The sequence below is a fragment of the Schistocerca serialis genome, chromosome 11, assembly GCF_023864345.2.
Source record: "Schistocerca serialis cubense isolate TAMUIC-IGC-003099 chromosome 11, iqSchSeri2.2, whole genome shotgun sequence".
NCBI classification, from domain to species: domain Eukaryota; kingdom Metazoa; phylum Arthropoda; class Insecta; order Orthoptera; family Acrididae; genus Schistocerca; species Schistocerca serialis.
The window spans coordinates 190403370-190420650 of NC_064648.1; the positions used below are offsets into that span (position 1 = coordinate 190403370).

The 17281-nt window shown below is 43.8% G+C and overlaps 1 protein-coding gene across 1 annotated transcript in view; it reads right to left on the reverse strand.

The window, feature by feature from the left end:
* The window catches only part of LOC126426635 (putative sodium-dependent multivitamin transporter), a 69971-nt gene that overhangs the window by 34615 nt on the left and 18075 nt on the right, over positions 1 to 17281 (reverse strand). The window contains exons 3-6 of the mRNA XM_050088523.1: positions 14355 to 14579; positions 7843 to 7958; positions 5298 to 5417; positions 3131 to 3281 (exon numbers count right to left, since the gene is read on the reverse strand). Coding sequence (XP_049944480.1) covers positions 3131 to 3281; positions 5298 to 5417; positions 7843 to 7958; positions 14355 to 14579 — 612 coding nt within the window. The remainder of the gene's footprint in view (positions 1 to 3130; positions 3282 to 5297; positions 5418 to 7842; positions 7959 to 14354; positions 14580 to 17281) is intronic.

A 17281-nucleotide genomic window follows, 5' to 3' on the forward strand; every position in this document is an offset into this window, starting at 1 on the left:
CTTGAACTTTATTACAATATGTTAAAATGACAATATAAATCTACCATGGATGGTTTGAAGCTTTACTTGAAGAATGTCATTTGTTTTTAAGTATAAAATTAAAAAATGGTTCAAATGGCTCTAAGCACTATGGGACTTAAAAGCTAAGATCATCAGTCTCCTAGAACTTAGAACTACTTAAACCTAACTAACCTAAGGACATCACACACATCCATGACCAAGGCAGGATTTGAACCTGCAACCATAGCAGCAGCACAGTTCTGAACTGAAGCGCCTAGAACCACTCAGCCACAGTGGCTGGCAAGTATAAAATTATTTTAAAATAATTTTCTTGGGCAAATGTGTACTCTTTTATTTAAAAAAATTTCAATCTGTCTGAAAAGAATGTAATGAAATGTGTATGACCTGTAAATTCAGACCAACAATAGAGAAATCAGCCTGTGGCTGAAACAAATCAGAGGAATTTTCATATGTTTTAAGAAAAAAGTGAGGTGCAAAATTTCTCTCAGAAAACTGATTTTCAATTCTTCTCTTATGTCCATCAAACTGATCAGATGTATTTTGTTAACGTCTCTGTAGTAGATATAGATTTGATTTGTAATTAAATATTAAAAATTGGTTACATTCCTGTTTTCATTTATAAGTAAATGTTCTCTCAATTGTCAGGTTGTACGTGAATTAGGGTTTTTGTAATTTTTATTTCAGAAAAGCTAGCTAGAATCATGAGCTAGGCAGATCAAGGTAAAGACACACAAAATGTTGAATGCAATGCACATTCAGCCACTGAGTTCATTCTGCTATAAGCTAAGTCCACCCCTGAGGTTATTTGAAGATTATTTAACAGTGACTTGAGATGATTCTGAGCAAGTGTAAATTGTGTATGAACAATGACCATTGCTCAACTGCTCAATAAGAGAAAAATTAAATTCATTTATTCAAATTCTGTTACTTTATTCAAATATTGGAGCAAAAGTGCATCATGTTACAAAGTAACCTGAAAAAATAAGCTTCTGTATATCGAACATCAGCTACTAAAACTAGTCTCAGTTGGTGAAACATGTAAGTAAAAATTCATTTCTATTTCACATTGTCATACAACTACACAGTATGTGCAACAAACTCAATCACATTTCAAAATAATGCACAGAATGAATTTAGTCTTCTGCACTGAATGGAAATAGGGATGTTACAACTGGAAATCCTAGAAAAAAAGATATCACTGAGAAACAGCCTAGCCACAGCAGAGGGGTCCGTTTCCAGATTGGACCTCTGACACTACAATCAAGTGTGTATAGTTACAGAAAGTATAGATTGCTGCTCACTGTAAAGGTGACACATTGATCTGCAGACAGGTACTATAAAAGGACTGTTACACATTAGACTTTTGGCCAAAGTCTTCATCAGGAAAGAGAAACACACATGCATTCACACAAGCAAGCACACTTCACACTTGACCACTATCTCTGGCCACTCTGACCAGAGTACTAAAAGTTGAATGTGTAACACTGTGGCTGTCTGCAAGTAAACGTGTCAGCTTTACAGTGAGTAATAATATATCCTTTCCATAATTGTTGATATTCTAATTATAGTTTCGATTGTTTCATTCAACTTAGAATTATAAACAATACATCAAATGAAAGAGCAACACAGTCTTGCTTGTATACCTGTGCTCAAGCATTGCTTTCTGTCTCTTCCATTACAAAGTGCTGGTAACAAAGATGGTGATTAGAGAACTAAGGTTTTTGTATTTTACAGTTTGCCATGCTTGAATTTGTTACCACAGTCCTATGGACATACCATATTAAGTTTCACTCTAACCCTCCTAGTTATAACAACATCTGTAGATGATATCATCAGTTTTGAGATACCGGCTCCCTTTGCAGCAGCTGAAGAAATTTTACAACGACTGAGACAGTCTTTCCCAGTGAATCGGTTGGGGAGGCTAGTTATGAATTAGCAATTCCAGTGATAATCTCTGATGACATTTAACGACACTTTTATAACTATATCTTTCTTGTTAGGTGTTGCTACAGGCTCTGAAGCGTACAGACTACAGTTTACATGCTAGGTTTGCTAATGAAGTTTTGCTGCATGACAAAGACTTTCTGTGTCATGTCATCTTCAGTGATGAATTGACATTTCACCTAAGTGAATATATGTGAACCTACACAATGTGTGCATCTGTGAGTCAGTAAATCCCCACGAAATGACACAGTTTCAATGAGTCCCCCCGTAAATTGAATCTTTTTGTGCCATATCCTGACAGATAGCTTATGGGCCTTCCTTTTTTGGTGAAGCAACTGTAATCGGTACTTCGTGATGCACAAGAACTATGGCTCTTTCCTCAGTTGGGAGAAGCTCAAGCACAGAACTTTGTTTGGCAGCAAAATTGTATGCCACCTCAGTAACATAATTCAGTACGTGATTGGTTAAACGACGTCATACTCTACCACCTGATTGGGTTTATGGGGTGAGATGAAAGAGCTCCTTTTGAATGGCCTCCACCTTCACCCAATCTGACACCATGTGATTTTTTTTTTCCTTAGGAGGTTCGCAATGGGTCACATACATGAGCCTCTGCTATCAGCTGGTCTGCCTGATTTAAGAAACAAGACTGAGGCAGCTGCTGGAATAATTACTACAGACAAATTGATAAAGATTTGGGAAGAACTTGCCTATTGACTGTGTGTGCCATGTGACAAATATGCTCACACTGAACATTTTTAAGAAAAACCGTTGGAGCTGCACTTTCACTTGGTGTATTATTTGTAATTGTAGGTTGAGTATAATAAATGTTATAAAACCTTGAAACCCCAAGATTGAAACATCCAGTACATACTGAAGTGGTTGGTTGCTGTATTCCTTAAAGTAAAACAATTCACAGCCACACAGCTCAACAACCTGTAAAATTCATAAATCAATCTTTTCATTAATAATGACTACCTCTAATATAGTTCTGTTAACCTTTAAGATCTCGTAACAAATGGAAATGTCTATACTTTGGACCTTGTCCAAATGAAGTTTTGACACCACTCATCAGTCTCCAATACTCACACTCTCCTCTCACCCCCCCCCCCCGCCATCCCACCCCACACACACACACACACACACACACACACACAGTACTGACCTGGTCTAGCCTCTCGATCCTCTTGCTGGTGAGTGGGTCACAGGTGTAGTAGTAGGAGTACATGGCCAGACCAGCGAATGAAGTGGTCAGGCTGAGCAAACTAAGTAGCGGCCATGACCACCAGAGAGCGCGCTGTGCCGTTGCCAGATCCCTGCAACAAACAAGACGTATCCACATTCACATCTATATATCTATACCTACACATCTATATCTGCACCTACATCTACACATCACATGGGGTTAGGGGTTGAGAGCTGTAGAGTGTGCACTACACATGAGAGACTGCTATTCAGGTAGCTGACTGTGTGTGGGGTGCACACTCTCCATCCATCTAGATAATGGCAGCTGTAGGAAACCCAAAAGTATCCGTGTAAAATGGAAAGAAATGACTCCCACAGGTGAAAGTATTAAAATCCTAATGGTAAAAAGTTCCCCAATCACACTGTAATCATCAGTGCAGACTTTAATCACCCAAAAATGAATTGTGAAAATTATAGTTTTATTAGTTGTTGGCATGATAAGACATCCAGCAAAACTTTACTAAATGCCTTATTTGAAGACTATCTAGAACAGGTACTTAGGAACACCACTAAGATGGAAATATATTGGATGTAATGACAACAAAGCAATTAACAGACCTGACCTCTTTGAGGATATCCACATCAAAACTGGTATCAGTGACCATGACATGGTTGTGGCAGCAATGATTACCAAACTAAAAAGGACAACTAGACCAAGCAGAAACATATATACAGGATGTATATAAAGTTCGGGAACACTTTCAATCATTTATTGCACAAGACCTAAACATTGTACAGATGTCATACATATCGCATCTTGAAGAGAAACTCTGAAAGTTTTTTTTACAAACATTCGATATGTGAACCACGAGTGACCCAGCAGATGTCAATACGGTAATCGAATTCTTGCCCTACCCGTCCCAGCTTGGCATCGTCGACTGTGGAAGTCACTTCCCATATTCCCTCTCAGACCTCTGCTACATCATGTGGTAGAGGTGGTACATACACCAGATCTTTAAACTGTCCCCACAGAAGAAAGTCACACGGAGTGAGATCTGGTGATCAGACAGGCCATTTCATGAACTCCAACACACAGACACACTTGAACTCGCCAGGTTTACGAATAGCGCTGACTATTGGCAAATTACCAGACTACACTGTGGTGGTGTACATGAAAAAAAAACTTTCAAGGTTTCTCTTCAAAATGACATTATGTATGATATCTGTACAATGTTTGGTTCTTGTGCAATAAATAATTGAAAGTGTTCCCAGGCTTTATGTACACCCTGTATGTTGAGTAAACTATAAAAGGTCTTCAACAGTGTAGGTTTCAATGATTGACCACAGATGGGAACACACCAGGCAAATTGGAATGTTGTGTCTGTACCAGTGTTTTAGCACCACATTCGTGAAGGCAGTGAGCTGGAGCAGCATGTGTGACAGCCACATTAGTGCTCACACCATCAAAGGCATTGGAGGTGGGATCATCCACAGAAGCGAACACGTACCTCACCTGTGTGGCATTGTGGAAGGATGACTGGTTCCACAAGGCAATCGCCATTAATCCCCACCCATACACTGAGGCTGAACTGGTGCTGATTTTTCACAGACACGATACTGTAGCTATACCCTGTAATCCTTCAGATGGGTGTTGTGAAGGTTGAACAACATTGCTTCTTGTAAAGGTAGCCTCATCCACGAATGGGACAGATGACTGAAATCCCAGCCCCGTCATGGCCTCTGCAACAAGCCAGCAATGAAAACGTTGCCACGGAGGCAAGTCGGTAGGAAATGAGGCCTGCAGGCATTCTAAGGGACACGGATAGTTGCAGTTTTAATTGTGAATATTCCACACAGTCATACGGTTTACGCTATGCTGGTAAGCCACCTGCTTGGTGCTGATACCAAGGTCTTTTATCTACACTTTCACATATGTGTGCCTCACTTGGAATGAATTTCTGGCCATTTGTCTATATGACTTCCTCACTCCAAACAAATAAAACCTGCAAACTTCACCAGTTACCAAGGACACCAGTGGTGAGCACCTCCACTTTACGGATATGTTAAATGCCAAGCATTTTTAGTGACAGGATATTTCTGGATCGTGCAACATACCGTGCCCTCCAGCTGTGACACTTGCCACTTACCTGGTAGAGAGCAGCCTCTGAACCTGCGTCTGGTTGACGGCATTCAGGCACAGGTAGGTGAAGCCGCCACCAATGATGAGCGACCACCATGTATGGCGCACCGTGGGGTCAGCAGAAATGCTGAAAAACATGTCCCGCCATTAACAGTAATGACGATAGACGACTGACACTATGAGATGTGAAGATAAATCCACAGTGAATGAATTATTATATCAAGATTTTTTGTTACTGTCCACTGTCACATTTGTATTTACAGTGGTAACCCGTTTCATTTATCAGGGTGTCCAGCAATGCTTGAGAGATAAAGTTTCCTGGGTTTTCCATGCCACTTTTCATTGATTTTGTGCGGTCCAACAGCAAAAACTGCACACTAACCAGTAGAGCACTGCAAAGCAGCACCAAGAAGGCTTCGAGCCACATGCGAATGGAAAGAGCGGGAAGAGCCACACCTCCAGGAAAACAGAGTTCAGCGCCCCCCTGTCAATGCTAACTTAACCGACCACCTATCGCTGGTGAGATTCAGTTCAGTCACAGACTTCAAGAGTGTCACTGGCATCCCATTATACGAGGTGTGATAATAAAGTAATGAGACTTATTTTCTTTGCAAGATGTGGCAACCCTGCTGGCTTGCGTAGGCATTTATTTGAAGAATAACTAAAATCCAAAGGCATCTTTCGGCTTGTCATGAGTCCTTATTACATCTTCATTAAACTATTTTACACTTACTTGTAATAAGGAATGTCAATTGTTTTATCACTTTGATTTGTGCAGTTGAACACTGAGCACTCTTTATTCATGTTTAATTTATATTTCACTAAACAAACTGCAGAGAAAATTTAAATGTTTTACAAAATAAAGCAGTTCACTTTCCACATTTCCAACAGTAGACTGGCTCCAGAGTGAGAGCATTTGCCCACGAAAGGCAAAGGTCCCGAGTTCAAGTCTCGGCCCAGCACACAGTTTTAATATGGCAGCAAGTTTTAATAGACTGGCCCCTCTCAATGTTTTCACCATTGTGGAATTGGCAGCTGAGTTAATATTGCTTGCCTCAAAAACCCCTGTGTTAGCCACACTATGAAATTTAAATTGTTTGCTGTGAATCATTAGTAGCTTTGGCTCTTTGTAGTAAAGGCTCAATTTGATCCAAATGCCATAAAAATTTTAAAAAAAGCTGTTGTTGTTGTTGTTGTTGTTGTTGTTGTCGTCGTCGTTGTGGTCTTCAGTCCTGAGACTGGTTTGATGCAGCTCTCCATGCTACTCTATCCTGTGCAAGCTGCTTCATCTCCCAGTACCTACTGCAGCCTACATTCTTCTGAATCTGCTCAGTGTATTCATCTCTTGGTCTCCCTCTACAATTTTTACCATCCACTCTGCCCTCCAGTACTAAATTGGTGATCCCTTGATGCCTCAGAACATGTCCTACCAACTGATCCCTTCATCTAGTCAAGTTGTGCCACAAACTCCTCCCCAATTCTATTCAATACCTCCTCATTAGTTATGTGATCTACCCATCTAATCTTCAGCATTCTCCTGTAGCACCACATTTCGAAAGCTTCTATTCTCTTCAAGTCCAAACCATTTATCGTCCATGTTTCACTTCCGTACATGGCTACACTCCATACTGACACTTAAATCTATACTCGGTGTTAACAAATTTGTCTTCTTCAGAAACGCTTTCCTTGGCATTACCAGTCTACATTTTATATCCTCTCTACTTCGACCATCATCAGTTATTTTGCTCCCCAAATAGCAAAACTCCTTTACTACTTTAAGCGTCTCATTTCCTAATCTAATTCCCTCAGCATCACCCGATTTAATTCGACTACATTCCATTATCCTCGTTTTGCTATTGTTGATGTTCATCTTATATCCTCCTTTCAAGACACAGTCCATTTCGTTCAACTGCTCTTCCAAGTCCTTTGCTGTCTCTGACAGAATTACAATGTCATCGGCGAACCTCAAAGATTTTATTTCTTCTCCATGGATTTTAATACCTACTCCAAATTTTTCTGTAACAAAGTATGATTGCATAAATGGTCTCTAGCATGGAAACCATGCATTTCCGGACGTAAGTGCACTAGACTTTTTTGTTCCGTATCTTTTCATTGCTCAATCCCTAGAGTTTGTACACCCTGTGTGTGTGTGTGTGTGTGTGTGTGTGTGTGTGTGTGTGTGTGTGTGATAAAAATACAGACAACATTAACAGAAAGAAAACCAATCCCCATTCCTTACACACATGCTGTTGCACCATGAAGAAGAACAACCCAAGACCAAAAGTTGAGGTACTTTATTAATGTCTTCAAAGCTGTGTGCCTATGGACTGTTCAGTTCTTTCTGAACGTAGTGAATGGTTGTCTTTACTTTTACTAACTTGAAAACTGATTTGAAGATGTTTATGTTTGAACACACAAGAAAATTTGAAAAAGGAGGAAAAAGGTTCTTGTTTGTTCTTCCATAATCAACAACAAAGTGCTACTTTTTAAAATGTGTTCAAGCAGAACAGAGACACAAGAGTGAAGTTAGTAGGCAATGGCTGGCAACACACCTGGAGAAGTCTGCACGGCCCCCAGTGGTGGCTATCTCCCACACCTTGTCGAAGCCTCCTGCATCAATGGAACCTTTAATACTGACCAGGAACACTGCTGCGAACATTAATAGAGACTGAGAACAGAAAAATTCCGGTCATCCGAACAATCCTACTGGAGCAGGTGGTGGAGGAGGGGGTGGTGAGGGGGTGGTGATGGGGTGGTGGAATGGGAAGTGAACAAGGCTGTAGCAGAAGGAGCGAGAAGGGTTCACAAGTCACATGGACCACACACGTCGTTAGTAATGGACAAAAGAGGTGTTGAAGGACATCTTTTACAGGATTCCTGGGAAAGGAAGACATAAGGAACAGCAACAACACAATCGGAAAGAGAGTCTACATCCATACTTAGCAAATGTGAGTCATAGGATGCTGTTGGGATGTTGTGGTCCCACAATCATTCGTCACTACCATTCATAAATGTGTTATCAGAAGAACAAGTGTCGTCAAGTTGCTGTAAGTGCTGGAACATCATGCACGCACGTACAATGTAGCAGGCTAACTATTGTAGGCTGCAACCTAGATGCCAACGCCTAAAACAATTTCGAAAGAATTCTGTCTATGTTTTAATGCTATTGTGTGGTTTCTCTTGTAAGAACAACCACTGGCACCCGATTACGTTTTTATTTTGGCATGTATATATGAAGATGGTATCCGTTCTTTCGGACATGTCAGTGACCATGCAGCTCATTAGAATGAAATTACAATGAAATGAAAACCCTTAGCTGCATACAGGCGTTGATATAAAACAACAGGGACAGTTGAAAATGTGTGCCCTGACCAGGATTCGAACCTGGGATCTCTTGCTTACATGGCAGACGCTCTATCCGTGTGAGCCACCAAGGACACAGAAGACAGTGCCACTGCAGGGACTTATCTCTGGAACGCCACCCATGAGACCCACATTAGCAACTTATTGTCCCGCACCACATTCATAGTGCCCCGGCCCATCATACTCATTACTCGCAGCTTTCCGAAAGAGCAGATGCCATCTTCATACACTCCTGGAAATGAAAAAAAGAACACATTGACACCGGTGTGTCAGACCCACCATACTTGCTCCGGACACTGCGAGACGGCTGTACAAGCAATGATCACACGCACGGCACAGCGGACACATCAGGAACCGCGGTGTTGGCCGTCGAATGGCGCTAGCTGCGCAGCATTTGTGCACCGCCGCCGTCAGTGTCAGCCAGTTTGCCGCGGCATACGGAGCTCCACCGCAGTCTTTAACACTGGTAGCATGCCGCGACAGCGTGGACGTGAACCGTATGTGCAGTTGACGGACTTTGAGCGACGGCGTATAGTGGGCATGCGGGAGGCCGGGTGGACGTACCGCCGAATTGCTCAACACGTGGGGCGTGAGGTCTCCACAGTACATCGGTATTGTCACCAGTGGTCGGCGGAAGGTGCATGTGCCCGTCAACCTGGGATCAGACCGCAGCGACGCACGGATGCACGCCAAGACCGTAGGATCCTACGCAGTGCCGTAGGGGACCGCCCCGCCACTTCCCAGCAAATTAGGGACACTGTTGCTCCTGGGGTATCGGCGAGGACCATTCGCAACCGTCTCCATGAAGCTGGGCTACGGTCCCGCACACTGTTAGGCCGTCTTCCGCTCACGCCCCAACATCGTGCAGCCCGCCTCCAGTGGTGTCGCGACAGGCGTGAATGGAGGGACGAATGGAGACGTGTCGTCTTCAGCGATGAGAGTCGCTTCTGCCTTGGTGCCAATGATGGTCATATGCGTGTTTGGCGCCGTGCAGGTGAGCGCCACAATCAGGACTGCATACGACCGAGGCATACAGGGCCAACACCCGGCATCATGGTGTGGGGAGCGATCTCCTACACTGGCCGTACACCACTGGTGATCGTCGAGGGGACACTGAATAGTGCACGGTACATCCAAACCGTCATCGAACCCATCGTTCTACCATTCCTAGACCGGCAAGGGAACTTGCTGTTCCAACAGGACAATGCACGTCCGCATGTATCCCGTGCCACCCAACGTGCTCTAGAAGGTGTACGTCAACTACCCTGGCAGCAAGATCTCCGGATCTGTCCCCCATTGAGCATGTTTGGGACTGGATGAAGCGTCGTCTCACGCGGTCTGCACGTCCAGCACGAACGCTGGTCCAACTGAGGCGCCAGGTGGAAATGGCATGGCAAGCCGTTCCACAGGACTATATCCAGCATCTCTACGATCGTCTCCATGGGAGAATAGCAGCCTGCATTGCTGCGAAAGGTGGATATACACTGTACTAGTGCCGACATTGTGCATGCTCTGTTGCCTGTGTCTATGTGCCTGTGGTTCTGTCAGTGTGATCATGTGATGTATCTGACCCCAGGAATGTGTCAATAAAGTTTCCCCTTCCTGGGACAATGAATTCACGGTGTTCTTATTTCAATTTCCAGGAGTGTATATAGAGGGTGGTCCAATGATCGTGACTGGGCCAAATATCTCACGAAATAAGCGTCAAATAAAAAAACTACAAAGAACGAAACTCGTCTAGTTTGAAGGGGGAAACCAGATGGCGCTATGGTTGGCCCACTAGATGGCGCTGCCATAGGTCAAACGGATATCGACTTCGGTTTTTTTTTCTTTTTCTTTTTCTTTTTTTTTTTTTAAATAGGGACCCCCATTTTTATTACATATTCGTGTAGTACGTAAAGAAATATGAATGTTTTAGTTGGAGCACTTTTTTCGCTTTGTGATAGATGGCGCTGTTACAGTCACAAACATATGGCTCGCAATTTTAGACGAACAGTTGGTAATAGGTACGTTTTTCAAATTAAAATACAGAACGTAGGTACGTTTGAACATTTTATTTCCGTTGTTCGAATGTGATACATTTCTGAGAACGCTTGCTGTTACAGCCCGATTACCTGTAAATACCACATTAATGCAATAAATGCTCAAAATGATGTCCGTCACACTCAATGCATTTGGCAAGACGTATAACGACATTCCTCTCAACAGCGAGTAGTTCGCCTTCCGTAATGTTCGCACATGGATTGACAATTCGCTCACACATGTTGTCAGGCGTTGTCGGTGGATCACGGTAGCAAATATCCTTCAACTTTGTCCACAGAAAGAAATCCGGGGACATCAGATCCGATGAACGTGCAGGCCACGGTGTGGTGCTTCGACGACCAATCCACCTGTCATGAAATATGCTATTCAATGCCCCTTCAACCGTACGCGAGCTATGTGCCGGACATCAATCATGTAGGAAGTACATTGCCTTTCTGTGATGCAGTGAAACATCTTGTAGTACCATCGGTGGAACATTACGTAGGAAATCAGCATACATTGCACCATTTAGATTGCCATCGATAAAATGCGGGCCAATCATCCTTCCTCCCAAAATGCCGCACCATACATTAATCCGCCAAGGTCGCTTATGTTCCACTTGTCGCAGCCATCGTGGATTTTCCGTTGCCCAACAGTGCATATTACAAGGTGCGGCTAGAAAAAAACCGGACTGATGCTGGAAAAAACATTTATTTACAATTATTTACAATTTCATGTTATCTCCTTCGATGTACTCTCCTCCTCGGTCTCTACACCGCTCCATACGAATTTTCCACTGTTCATAGCAATGCTGCAGATCATTTTCGGTAAGTCCATATATTACTTCCGTCGCTTTTTCTTTTACTGCTTCAACAGTCTCAAATCTAGTTCCTTTCAAAGCTGACTTGACTTTAGGGAAAAGAAAAAAGTCACAGGGGGCCAAATCAGGTGAGTAGGGTGGATGATCTAAGATGGGAATGTTGTGTTTTGCCAAAAACGTCTTCACTGACAACGCACTGTGAGCTGGGGCATTGTCTTGGTGAAGGATCCATGACTTTTTTCTCCACGAATCGTTCCGTTTTCTCCGTACTTGCTCACGTAGGGTAGCCAGGACGCTAATGTAGTAATGCTGATTCACTGTTTGTCCCTCTGGTACCCAATCAATGTGCACAATCCCTTTGATGTCAAAAAAAAACAATCATCATTGCCTTGAATTTCGATTTTGACATTCGTGCTTTTTTTTGTCGTGGAGAACCAGGAGTTTTCCAATGCATCGATTGGCGTTTAGTTTCGGGATCGTAAGTAAAAAACCACGATTCATCGCAAGTAATAACATTTTGTAAGAAGGTGGGATCACTTTCAATCTTTTCCAGGATGTCAGAACAAATCATTCTTCGGCGTTCCTTCTGTTCAATTGTGAGACACTTTGGAACCATTTTTGAACACGCTTTGTTCATGTTGAAACTTTCATGAAGAATCTGCCTAACACTTTCCTTGTCAACTCCTGTTAACTCAGACACTGCTCTGATTGTTAAACGGCGATCTTGTCGAACAAGTTTACCGATTTTTTCAATGTTTGCATCAGTTGTTGCTGACAATGATCTGCCAGTGCGGGTGTCATCACTGGTGTCTTCGCGGCCATCTTTAAATCGTTTAAACCACTCAAACACTTGTGGCCGCGATAAACAATCATCGCCGTACACTTGTTGTAACATTACAAACGTTTCACTTGCAGATTTTCCTAGTTTGAAACAAAATTTGATGTTAACACGCTGTTCTTTCTGTACACTCAACATTTTCCGACGCACAGACAAAACGTCAACTACTTAAAACAGACGCCACGGGCAGACTGAGTGCAGGAGGCAGATGAAACTCGAGCAGTAGGCGGAGCGAGAGTCACGTGACAGGCCACGCGACTTTCAGCCTTATTGCATTCGTTTTATTGTTTCACCAGTACTAGTCCGGATTTTTTCTAGCCACAGCTCGTATGTTACTACGATGGTGGGATGAAGATGGTCGCTTGACAAACTCTTTAGTGGTTTCATGATGCAATTCTTCAAACATGTATTTTGGCTTTTGTCGTTTCATTACCATGCCACAGGTGTGGAGCACGTTCGTGAGTGAGGAAACAACTTACGTGAGAGAGCTAAACAGTATTTCCTTAATGAAGCTAGCAGTCTCATTTACACTACTGGCCATTAAAATTGCTACACCAAGACGAACTGCAGATGATAAACGGGTATTCATCGGAGAAATTTAGTATACTACAACTGACATGTGATTAGATTTTCACGCAATTTGGGCGCATAGATCCTGAGAAATCGTAATAACGGCCTCGATACGCCTGGGCATTGAATCAAACAGGGCTCGAATGGCGTGTACAGGTACAGCTGCCCATGCAGCTTCAACACGGTACCACAGTTCATCAACAGTAGTGACTGGCGTATTGTGACGAGCCAGTTGCTCGGCCACCATTGACCAGACGTTTTCAATTGGTGACAGATCTGGAGAATGTGCTGGCCAGGGCAGCAGTCGAACATTTTCTGTATCCAGAAAGGTCCGTACAGGACCTGCAACATGCGATCGTGCATTATCCTGCTGAACTGTAGGGTTTCGCAGGGATCTAATGAACGGTAGAGCCACGGGTCGTAACACATCTGAAATTTAACGTCCACTGTTCAAACTGCCGTCAATGCGAACAAGAGGTGGCCGAGACGTGTAACCAATGGCACCCCATACCATCACGCCGGGTGATACGCCAGTATGGCGATGACGAATACACGATTCCACTGTACGTTCACCGCGATGTCGTCAAACGCGGATGCGACCATCATGATGCTGTAAACAGAACCTGGATTCTTCCGAAAAAATGACGTTTTGCAATTCGTGCACCCAGGTTCGTCGTCGAGTACACCATCGCAGGCGCTCCTGTCTGTGATGCAGCGTCAAGCCACGGTCTCCGAGCTGATAGTCCGTGCTGCTGCAAACGTCGTCGAACTGTTCGTGCAGATGGTTGTCGTCTTGCAAACATCCCCATCTGTTGATTCAGGGATGGAGACGTGGCTGCACGATCCGTTACAGCCTTGCGGATAAGATGCCTGTCATCTCGACTGCTAGTGATACGAGGCCGTCGGGATCCAGCACGGCGTTCCGTATTACCCTCCTGAACCCACCGATTCCGTATTCTGCTAACAGTCATTGGATCTCGACCAACGCGAGCAGCAATGTCGCGATACGATAAACCGCAATCGCGATAGGCTACAATCCGACCTTTATTAACGTCGGAAACGTGATGGTACGCATTTCTCCTCCTTAGACGAGGCATCACAACAACGTTTCACCAGGCAACGCCGGTCAACTGCTGTTTGTGTATGAGAAATCGGCTGGAAACTTTCCTCATGTCAGCACGTTGTAGGTGTCGCCAACGGCGCCAACCTTGTGTGGATGCTCTGAAAAGCTAATCATTTGCATATCTCAGCATCTTGTTCCTGTCGGTTAAATTTCTCGTCTGTAGCACGTCATCTTGGTGGTGTTGCAATTTTAATGGCCAGTAGTGTATTTTACGTGGAGAGGCAGGAGCTGCAGCGTGTGTTGTAGGTGCAGGTGGCCGGGCAAGGACAGGAAGTGGGTGGAACAGGGCGTCAGCTGACGAGCAGCTGCCAGAGGGACAGAGACTCACCTGGAAGACGTCGGTGATGACGACGGCCTTCATGCCGCCGATGGTGGAGTAGAAGGTGCAGATGAGCCCCACGGCCAGGATGGAGGCGTTCTCATCCAGGCCTGTGGCGGCGCGGATGGCGAGCGCTGGCGCGTACAGCACTATGCCCATGTAGAGCACCATCTGCAGCGAGAAGGCAATGCTGGCGCACAGCCGGGCCGCCACGCCGAAGCGCATCTCCAGGTACTGCAAAAGCCGAGCACCGGCCACGGCTGTCAATATGCTCGTGCTCGTACTGTAAGTGGGCTGTTTAGGTTTCCTTATTGGTAACGCCACGTAGCGCTCTGTGTGAAAATCACTGGCTGTGCTGTGTGCAGTCTGTGGCTGGTTTTGCATTGTTGTCTGCCATTGTAGTGTTGGGCAGCTGGATGCGAACAGCGCGTAGCGTTGCGCAGTTGGAGGTGAGCCGCCAGCAGTGGTGGATGTGGGGAAGTGACATGGCGGATTTTTGAGAGCGGATGATCTGGACGTGTTTCCACCAGAAACAGTACATTTGTAAGAATGGATGTCATGAACTGCTATACAGGGTGAGTCACCTAACGTTACCGCTGGATATATTTCGTAAACCACATCAAATAACGACGAATCGATTCCACAGACCGAACGTGAGGAGAGGGGCTAGTGTAATTGGTTAATACAAACCATAAAAATATGCACGGAAGTATGTTTTTTAACACAAATCTACGTTTTTTTAAATGGAACCCCGTTAGTTTTGTTAGCACATCTGGACATACAAACAAATAAGTAATCAGTGCCGTTTGTTGCATTGTAAAATGTTAATTACATCCAGAGATATTGTAACCTAAAGTTGACGCTTGAGTACCACTCCTCCGCTGTTCGATCGTGTGTATCGGAGAGCACCGAATTACGTAGGGATCCAAAGGGAACGGTGATGGTCCTTAGGTACAGAAGAGTCTGGAACAGCACATTACGTCCACATGCTAACACCTTCTTATTGGTCTTTTTCACTGACGCACATGTACATTACCATGAGGGGTGAGGTAGACGCACATACGTGGTTTCCGTTTTCAATTACGGAGTGGAATAGAGTGTGTCCCGACATGTCAGGCCAATAGATGTTCAATGTGGTGGCCATCATTTGCTGCACACAATTAGTACGTATGCTCAGATTGCGAATCTAACATCATAAATAAACACAAGGGGAAATGAATTACGCGTCTTTCCTCTTCCGTAACATCAAATACATTTTAGCTATTCTTTGTTGAAATGAACTCCGCAGAAAATCATTCACCAGAAGTGAGTAACTTTTTAGTAACACCAGATGATATTAACAGCTTGCCGGCGCGGGTTAGCCGTGCGCTCAACGGCGTCATATCGCGGACCGACTTGCTCCTTGCGCCGTCAGTTCGAATCCTTCCCTGGGCATGGATATGTGTTAGGTTGCTGTTATTGTGGTCTTCACTCCTCAGACTGGTTTGATGCAGCTCTCCATGCTACTCTATCCTGTGGAAGCTGCTTCATCTCCCAGTACCTACTGCAGCCTACATCCTTCTGAATCTACTTAGTGTATTCATCTCTTGGTCTCCCTCTACGATTTGTACCCTCCACGCTGCCCTCCTATACTAAATTGGTGATCCCCTGATACCTCAGAACATGTCCTACCAACCGATCCCTTCTTCTAGTCAAGTTGTGCCACAAGCTCTTCTCCCCAATTCAATTAAATACCTCCTCATTAGTTATGTGATCTACCCATCTAATCTTCAGCATTCTTCTGTAGCACCACATTTCCAAGGCTTCTATTCTCTTTTTTTCCAAACTATTTATCGTCCACGTTTCACTTCCATACATGGCTACACTCCATACAAATACTTTCAGAAACGACTTACTGACACTTAAATCAATAGTCGATGTTAATAAATTTCCCTTCTTCAGAAACTCTTTCCTTGCCATTGCCAGTCTACATTTTATATCCTCTCTACTTCGACCATCATCAGTTATTTTGCTCTCCAAATAGCAAAACTCATTTACTATTTTAAGTGTCTCATTTCCTAATCTAATTCCCTCAGCATCACCCGACTTAATTCCACTACATTCCATTATCCTCGTTTTGCTTTTGTTGATGTTCATCTTATATCCTCCTTTCAAGACACTGTCTATTCCATTCAACTGCTCTTCCAAGTCCTTTGCTGTCTCTGACAGAATTACAATGTCGTCGGCGAACCTCAAAGTTTTTATTTCTTCATGGATTTTAATACCTACTCCGAATTTTTCTTTTGTTTCCTTTACTGCTTGCTCAATATACACATTGAATAACATTGGGGAGAGGCTACAACCCTGTCTCACTCCCTTCCCAACCACTACTTCCCTTTCATGCCCCTCGACTCTTAAAACTGCCATCTGGTTTCTGTACAAACTGTAAATAGCCTTTCGCTCCCTGTACTTTACCTGTGCCACCTTCAGAATTTGAAAGAGAGTATTCCAGTCAACATTATCAAAAGCTTTCTCTAAGTCTACAAATGCTAGAAACGTAGGTTTGCCTTTCCTTAATCTAGCTTCTAAGATAAGTCGTAGGGTCAGTATTGCCTCACGTGTTCCAATATTTCTACGGAATCCAAACTGATCTTCCCCAAGGTCTGCTTCTATCAGTTTTTCCATTCGTCTGTAAAGAATTCGCATTAGTATTTTCCAGCTGTGACCTATTAAACTGATAGTTCGATAATTTTCACATCTGTCAACACCTGCTTTCTTTGGGATTGGAATTATTATATTCTTCTTGAAGTCTGAGGGTATTTCGCCTGTCTCATACATCTTGCTCACTAGATGGTAGAGATTTGTCAGAACTGGCTCTCCCAAGGGCGTCAGTAGTTCTAATGGAATGTTGACTAGCTTGCATATATATCCTAAATTCCTCGTTCCACCTCTCCCTT